We start from the raw sequence: 8,947 nt of genomic DNA, 5'->3' as shown, positions 1-8,947 counted from the left end.
GTATGTACATAGTCAACGGTAGGCTTCGAGGGGACTCCTATGGTAGGTACACCTATAGCTCATCTCTTGGCAGTAGTACTGTAGACTACTTTATCACTGACCTCAACCCAGAATCTCTCAGAGCGTTCACAGTAAGCCCACTGACACCCCTATCAGACCACAGCAAAATCACAGTCTACTTAAACAGAGCAATACTCAATCATGAGGCATCAAAGCCAAAGGAACTGAGTAACATTAAGAAATGCTATAGATGGAAGGAATGCAGTTTGGAAACCTACCAAAAACAATTAGGCAACAACAAATTCAATCCCTTTTAGACAATTTCCTGGGTAAAACGTTCCACTGTAATAGTGAAGGTGTAAACCTGGCAGTAGAAAATCTTAACAGTATATTTGACCTCTCAGCTTCCCTATCAAATCTAAAAATATCAAATAGAAAACCGAAGAAAATTAACAATAATGACAAATGGTTTGATGAAGAATGCAAAAATCTAAGAAAGAAATTGAGAAACCTGTCCAACCAAAAACATAGAGACCCGGAAAACCTGAGTCTACGCCTTCACTATGGTGAATCACTAAAACAATACAGAAATACACTACGGAAAAAGAAGGAACAGCATGTCAGAAATCAGCTCAATGCAATTGAAGAATCCATAGACTCTAACCACTTCTGGGAAAATTGGAAAACACTAAACAAACAACAACACGAAGAATTATCTATCCAAAATGGAGATGTATGGGTAAACCACTTCTCCAATCTTTTTTGGTTCTATAACAAAGAACAAAGAGCAAAAACATATACATGATCAAATACAGATCTTAGAATCAACTATTAAAGACTACCAGAACCCACTGGATTCTCCAATTACATTGAATGAGTTACAGGACAAAATAAAAACCCTTCAACCCAAAAAGGCCTGTGGTGTCGATGGTATCCTCAATGAAATGATCAAATATACAGACAACAAATTCCAATTGGCTATACTAAAACTCTTTAACATCATACTTAGCTCTGGCATCTTCCCCAATATTTGGAACCAAGGACTGATCACCCCAATCCACAAAAGTGGAGACAAATTTGACCCCAATAACTACCGTGGAATATGTGTAAACAGTAACCTTGGGAAAATCCTCTGCATTATTATTAACAGCAGACTCGTACATTTCCTCAATGAAAACAATGTACTGAGCAAATGTCAAATTGGCTTTTTACCAAATTACCGTACAACAGACCATGTATTCACCCTGCACACCCTAATTGACAACCAAACAAACCAAAACAAAGGCAAAGTATTCTCATGCTTTGTTGATTTCAAAAAAGCCTTCGACTCAATCTGGCATGAGGGTCTGCTATACAAACTGATGGAAAGTGGTGTTGGGGGTAAAACATACGACATTATAAAATCCATGTACACAAACAACAAGTGTGCGGTTAAAATTGGCAAAAACACACACATTTCTTCACACAGGGTCGTGGGGTTAGACAGGGATGCAGCTTAAGCCCCACCCTCTTCAACATATATATCAACGAATTGGCGCGGGCACTAGAAATGTCTGCAGCACCCGGCCTCCCCCTGCTAGAATCCGAAGTCAAATGTCTGCTGTTTGCTGATGATCTGGTGCTTCTGTCACCAACCAAGGAGGGCCTACAGCAGCACCTAGATCTTATGCACAGATTCTGTCAGACCTGGGCCCTGACAGTAAATCTCAGTAAGACCAAAATAATGGTGTTCCAAAAAAGGTCCAGTCACCAGGACCACAAATACAAATTCCATCTAGACACTGTTGCCCTAGAGCACACAAAAAACGATACATACCTTGGCCTAAACATCAGCGCCACAGGTAACTTCCACAAAGCTGTGAACGATCTGAGAGACAAGGCAAGAAGGGCATTCTATGCCATCAAAAGAAACATAAATTTCAACATACCAATTAGGATTTGGCTAAAAATACTTGAATCAGTCATAGAGCCCATTGCCCTTTATGGTTGTGAGGTCTGGGGTCCGCTCACCAACCAAGACTTCACAAAATGGGACAAACACCAAATTGAGACTCTGCACGCAGAATTCTGCAAAAATATCCTCCGTGTACAACGTAAAACACCAAATAATGCATGCAGAGCAGAATTAGGCCGATACCCACTAATTATCAAAATCCAGAAAAGAGCCGTTAAATTCTACAACCACCTAAAAGGAAGCGATTCACAAACCTTCCATAACAAAGCCATCACCTACAGAGAGATGAACCTGGAGAAGAGTCCCATAAGCAAGCTGGTCCTGGGGCTCTGTTCACAAACACACCCTACAGAGCCCCAGGACAACAGCACAATTAGACCCAACCAAATCATGAGAAAACAAAAAGATAATTACTTAACACATTGGAAAGAATTAACAAAAAGACAGAGCAAACTAGAATGCTATTTGGCCCTACACAGAGAGTACACAGCGGCAGAATACCTGACCACTGTGACTGACCCAAAATTAAGGAAAGCTTTGACTATGTACAGACTCAGTGAGCATAGCCTTGCTATTGAGAAAGGCCGCCGTAGGCAGACATGGCTCTCAAGAGAAGACAGGCTATGTGCTCACTGCCCACAAAATGAGGTGGAAACTGAGCTGCACTTCCTAACCTCCTGCCCAATGTATGACCATATTAGAGAGACATATTTCCCCAGATTACACAGATCCACAAAGAATTCGAAAACAAATCCAATTTTGAAAAACTCCCATATCTTTTGGGTGAAATTCCACAGTGTGCCATCACAGCAGCAATATTTGTGACCTGTTGCCACAAGAAAAGGGCAACCAGTGAAGAACAAACACCATTGTAAATACAACCCATATTTATGCTTATTCATTTTATCTTGTGTCCTTTAACTATTTGTACATTGTATATATATATATAATATGACATTTGTAATGTCTTTACTGTTTTGAAAATTCTGTATGTGTAATGTTTACTGTTAATTTTTGTTGTTTTTCACTTTATATATATTCACTTTGTATGTTGTCTACCTCACTTGCTTTGGCAATGTTAACACATGTTTCCCATGCCAATAAAGCCCTTGAATTGAATTGAATTGAAAGAATATGACATCATAAAGGGAATAATGGATTGTACTAAAAACTGAACTAACTAATCAGGAATTACTGGAGCTATCATCACGACAAATGCAGTTTGGCTGTTTCTACAAGGAAAAGGCCCGGGAGCGTTTGTAAGATCAAGACGAAAATGGATGGAAGAGGGAGAGAAAAATACAAAATATTTCTTTAATTTAGAAAAAGGGTAGGCGAAAAACTTGCATATGTAAATTAATGATTAATAATACTACCAGTGAAAATCCAAAAGAAATCTCTCAGCATGTTACCCAGTTTTATCAGAATCTGTATACATTTAGCCCAATCAACTTCCAATGTGGATCTTTTCTTAGACAATGTAGCAAACATTGCTAAGAAGATAGAAATTGATTTCAGGGATTTTTGTGATGAGTTATCTGAAGTTGAGATAAAAGACTGTATTAAAAGCCTTAAGGACAATAGGTCCCCTGGAAATGATGGTTTAATAAGCAAGTTTTAGAAAGCATTCGATGATAAATTGATTCCTTTCATTCTTGCTATGTTTCAAGAATCAATAGAAAAAGGGGAGTTACTGAGGACTTTGAAAATTAATATTTGTGTCATTCTCAAAACTTTTGGCCACGACTGGACACATTATTCCACCCTCTGGGTTCCTGCATGAACACCACAAACCACGCTATGATCCAACTAGTGGTCAGTATGCACTACTACACCCTCTCTCACATGAACAATAACATTGGTTTCAGTAGAGTACAGATAGTGAGAAGTTACATTCAAGACTGAAGTGGTCGACTTTATACTATATGCCTGCTCTTTAAATGACAGACTGACCAGGTAAAACTATGATCCCTTATTGATGTCACTTGTTAAACCAACTTCAATTAGTGTAGATGAAGGAGACAGGTTAAATAATGATGTTTAAGCATTGAAACAATTGAGATATGGATTGTGTATGTGTGCCATTCAGACTAAATATGTAAGTGCCTTTGAACAGGGTATGGTAGTAGGTGTATCAAGAATGGTCCACCACCCAAAAGACATTGAATGAATTTGACACAACTGTGGGAAGCATTGGGAGTCAACATGGGCCAGCATCCCTGTGGAACACTTTCAACAGCTTGAAGAGTCAGTACAGTATCACACATCACAATACAATGCCATAAAGTGTGGGCATGTAGTACCTGTAAATCAATTAAATGTTGTTTATTTCCATATGCAAAGAATAAAGCACAATTGTTCATGTAATATTAGCCTCATAACTCCAGGAAGAGGAAATAGTGATGAAATAATCAAGTAAATGAAACGACCGAGACAAATGCTGTTGAACTACTAGTTATTTTATTTAAAAATGTAAAATTCAGTGCAAAGTAATATAGTGCGTTAATGTCTATATCCCTCTTAGGTGGCAAAGTGGCACAAGAATCCTGTGGGGAGAGAAAACAAGAGAAAACATTAATTTAATGTGTGTTAACTAATCAAGGTTCAACAAAGCACTTCAAGTCCTCAAATCCTGAGAGAGAGAGAGAGAGAGAGAGATGGACAGAGAGAGAGAAAGAGAGAGAGAGATCGACAGAGAGAGAGAGAGAGAGAGAGAGATGGACAGAGAGAGAGAGATGGACAGAGAGAGAGAGAGCGATGGACAGAGAGAGAGAGAGAGCAAGAGAGAGTGTGGCCTTTCAGATCTCTGCAGTAGGACTACATGCTGGCCATGAGGTTCTCCAGGTGGTACTCCAGGAGGCTGGAGAGCTCAGTGACCAAAGATTCTGGGTTAAAGTACCAGGCCAGCTGCTGCCCAAACATGTCATCAAGCAGAGCCATCAGCCCGCCCTGAAGAGAACACCACACAACACATAGATAATGGCTCTGAGTTACTAGCTTACCAAGAGGAAAGAGACAAGGAGAGTTACTCCCTGTAAAATGTAATTGAAACCCTGTTATTCAGGTCAACTAGGAATAAGGAAGTAAACTATTGACTCTTACATTGAGCAGCAGCAGGTATCTCTCAGCCTTTGGCTCAATGCTGGCAGCAGCGGGCAGGAAGGAGTACAGGAGAGCGTACAGACGCTCCATGAACCCACCAGGGTGCTAAAGGAAACAGAAGAGGAGAGAAGAGAAATTGAAGTGAATTTGCTAATAGAGAGACATCGAAACATGTACCAGTGAGATGCTACTTACCACCATCAGGGACTTCTGAGCTGTCATCAACCCAAACAGCACCAGTTCAAAGAGGACATCTATCAGGTTAACATGATGGATCTAGGACAAGAAAATAGGAATGATTTCAAACAGATCAGATACTGTGATGTATAAAAGACATGCATGTGGTAGAACTCAAAGTGAGACATGAAAGAGTTAATGAACTCACCTTTGCCTCAGCCAGCTCCCTCTCAATGTCAATCTTCTTGGAGGGGTCACTCAGGTAGTCCACAAAGTCATTATAGGCACGGATGAATTCGGACTCGTCCTATCACAAAGCAAAGAGCGTTGATATTAATGAACAGAACACATTTCCCACTGAGGACGCTCTCTTTCCCTTGAATGAATAATGAGTTAGTGAGCTACCATGTGGTGGGCCTGAACCAGTGCGCCCATTAGACCTTTCCTGCCACAAACAGATGGTTCCTGCTCAGGGTGGAACCAAGCAGTGTCTAGAGAAGAGGGAAGAGTTAGGGTGAGACACCCATCTTCCTCTAGGAGACAGACAAAACAAGAGAAAAAATTTAAGTGGGTCCACTCACAGTGAAGGCCTGGCGCAGGGAGACGAGCCTCAGGGCGATGTCCTCCACTCTCTTGGTGGTAAGGTAGAGGCTGTGGGAGGGAGGGAATGGAGCATGTCAACCATTAGAGTCAATGGGGATACAGCATGGTGATAACTATCCTTCAGCATCTGACAAGCCCAGACTACACAGACATTTAGAGGAACTCACTTTAGCAGAGGAACCTCCCTCTCCTCAGGCAGCAGGTCCTCCTCCCAGCCCTACAACAACAGAACAAACATTCAACATCTGTGACATGACAAACAATGGGTCAATGGATGGATCTTAATGCTACTAGTCTATAGAATGTGTAGCTGTGTGTCTAACATCTGACCTCATAGAGGTTGTGGCCCTCAGGCTCTGGCTCAGTGAACTGCTGATTGGTGGGCGTAGAGACGGAGGCAGCCTCCGACCCCCACGAGGAGGAGAGCAGCCCATCCAGCCCCATGTGGAGAGTGGCGTACACCACCGAGACATCAGTCTGCTGCTCCAAAAACACACACAACACACCTGTTTACCACACACACGTTATTAAAAAACAGAGCAGATCTAATGGAAAAATGCCCAGTAATTGGTATTCTATATACATAGGAAAACGTTTATTTACCTGGTAGCAGCCAAACGTCACGTCCACAGACGTCTCGTGGCGGAGGTGAGACGCATACTGGGTCACCCTGCCAGCCACATACTGACAGAGAGAGACGACATGTTAAGGCCAAATGGAATAAGTGAAGAAAAGCCCAATCTAATACTATTTCAGTAGTATTTACATCTTACCTGGATCCAAGTGACAGACTGCACCTTGGTGGCACAGTAGGGGATGCCCTCTGGACTAAGCCTGGCTGTCTCCTTGGAGATGGCCCACACCAGTTGAGTCTCCAGGCCTCGAACCCTACTCACATGGTGCATCCTCACCACCACCTGCTGTGGAGAGAAACGACAAGTAACATCAACAAAACAACATCAGCCATCGCTGTAACATATTTCCATCTTGATCACATGACTCTGAAGATTAGGACTAGATAGTTACAAAGACACATACCTGGGATCCCCCACGCATGTAGGTGATAATGGGGCTGATGAACTGGAAAGTTCTCCAGGCTTTAGCCACTGGACCGGCATTGTTCTGCACAAGAGGGGGGTGACATTACAGTAAATTCAGGTTAGAAACAGCAAACATTGTAACGGTGATGTGACTGTGTGTGGTTCTCTTACCCTGATCACAACAGGACCACAGTACAGGGGGCTGAACCTAATCGGTATCAGCTGCCAATTACCAGTGGGCTCCTAAAGCAGACAACAAAGATTTTCAGAATGAATATGTGGGATACTTTTCAAACATAAAACCAAAAGCTTTCTGAAAAGTGTACCTCAAGGATAGTCGGCACATCCTCAAGGATGATAGCAGCATCCTGGACATGAAGGATAACTGGCAGCAGTGGCACATCCAACTGGACCTCATCCAGTACAGTTGATTCTAAAAGTAGGAACAGGAAAACAAACAAACAGTTATTAGGACGTAAAACGTAGCGCGCTAGCTAGTACTACTAGCAAAAGTGCATCGCTTAGCAACAATTACTCAAGTTAACGTTACCTTGAAAGTTTGGATGACAGAAATACACAACATTTCACAAATTACATTGTCAATGTTGAATGTTGTAAAATAAGAAGTTTAAAACTCCACGTACCCTCTTCGAAGTCGCTGTCGCTGTCCACCTCCCGACGATCGCGAACCCTGCAAAACGGAAAAAGACAACAAAAACAACCCATAAATGAATTTGAACAACCTGTCGACGCAGAAGGCTGCCGACGTCCTCGCACTCTCTCTGTCAATCTTGAAAAGCACCCAGGCATTTTCCAGTCGATGTTTTAATCTCAGGTCTCAAAAATCAGTCAAGTTTGTTGTTGTTGAACAGCAAATTGAAGTTGTTCTTGTTTTCGAACAGAAAACGTTCAATAGAACGCCAATATGTTCTAACGGTTAGATGTCTCATGGCAACGCATATATTTGAAATTGTTGTTTATAAAATTGACAGCTGTGTTGCCATAGAAATGAGTTTGGAACTCCATGGTTACCATTAGAATCCTATACAATTCCTGGTCATCATTCTAATTCCATTGACCCTATTTTGTCACCAGAGGCTTTCCTATGTTGTGTGTGTATAATCTAAAACTTAAAGACCAAATCTATTTTTTAAAGTCACTAGCTAGGTCAATGGCCCATTGAAATGTTTTAGCTTGTTTCATGGAAGTTGTTGTTGAACTTCTGAAAGTCTAGGCTTTGGCTCAGTGGGCTATAAAGTCTTGTGGAGCACAGACAACACGGGATAAAACATATTGACCACATTCAGACAAGGGGGGCAAAGCCACCTCCCACTGAGGTAGGAGAGCACTGAACCATCTGCATAATAATAATCCATACCTCTTTTATAAACAGGATATTATCATTGATTATATCAAAGTGTATGTATGAATAAGTCTGATTGACCTTTATTTATGTCAGGTTCACCTTTTGAAGCCGGATGAGGTTCCCAAAGCGTGCTGCGCACCCACCAAGCTCAGTCCCATCTCTGTACTCTTCTACGACGACAACAACAATGTGATCCTAAAGAAGCATCGCAACATGGTGGTCAAGACCTGTGGATGCCTGTAACATCTGTGGTGGCCCATCTATTCTACATCATTTTAATAAACTTCACTACCATTGTTCCAAAAGATACAAACAGGGTTGATAGCAATAATCTGGCAATATGTGGAAAAATAGTATGTATCTACACTGAACATAAATATAAACTCAACATGCTACAATTTCAACGATTTTACTGAGTTATAGTTCATATAAGGAAATCAGTCAATTAAAATATGTTCTTTAGGCCCTAATCTATGGATTTCACATGACTGGGAATACAGATGTGCATCTGTTGGTAACAGATACCTTTTTAAATGAAGATAGGAGCGTGGATCAGAAAACCAGTCAGTATCTGGTGTGACCACCATTTGCCTCATGCAGCGGGACACATTTAATTTAATATATATATATATTTTTTAATATAACCTTTATTTAACTAGGCAAGTCAGTTAAGAACAAATTCTTATTTACAATGACGGCCTACCC

The 8,947-nt window shown here is 41.2% G+C and overlaps 1 protein-coding gene across 1 annotated transcript; it reads right to left on the bottom strand.

Moving 5' to 3' along the window:
* Positions 1–4,424: 4,424 nt before the first annotated feature.
* LOC135572336 (uncharacterized) lies at positions 4,425–8,053 on the bottom strand. The gene is made up of 13 exons (XM_065020044.1): positions 7,521–8,053; positions 7,203–7,309; positions 7,048–7,119; positions 6,875–6,958; positions 6,610–6,756; positions 6,440–6,520; positions 6,167–6,316; positions 6,004–6,053; positions 5,815–5,884; positions 5,442–5,540; positions 5,252–5,332; positions 5,057–5,161; positions 4,425–4,903 (listed from the first exon to the last, which is right to left on the bottom strand). The coding sequence occupies exons 1-13, from the start codon at positions 7,684–7,686 to the stop codon at positions 4,772–4,774; spliced, it is 1,344 nt and encodes a 447-aa protein (XP_064876116.1). The 5' UTR covers positions 7,687–8,053; the 3' UTR covers positions 4,425–4,771.
* Between the last annotated feature and the right edge of the window lie 894 nt (positions 8,054–8,947).

Source organism: Oncorhynchus nerka, linkage group LG7 (assembly GCF_034236695.1).
Source record: "Oncorhynchus nerka isolate Pitt River linkage group LG7, Oner_Uvic_2.0, whole genome shotgun sequence".
NCBI lineage: Eukaryota > Metazoa > Chordata > Actinopteri > Salmoniformes > Salmonidae > Oncorhynchus > Oncorhynchus nerka.
The sequence above is the reverse complement of the archived record's forward strand: the minus strand, read 5'-3'. Positions and strand labels throughout refer to the sequence as shown.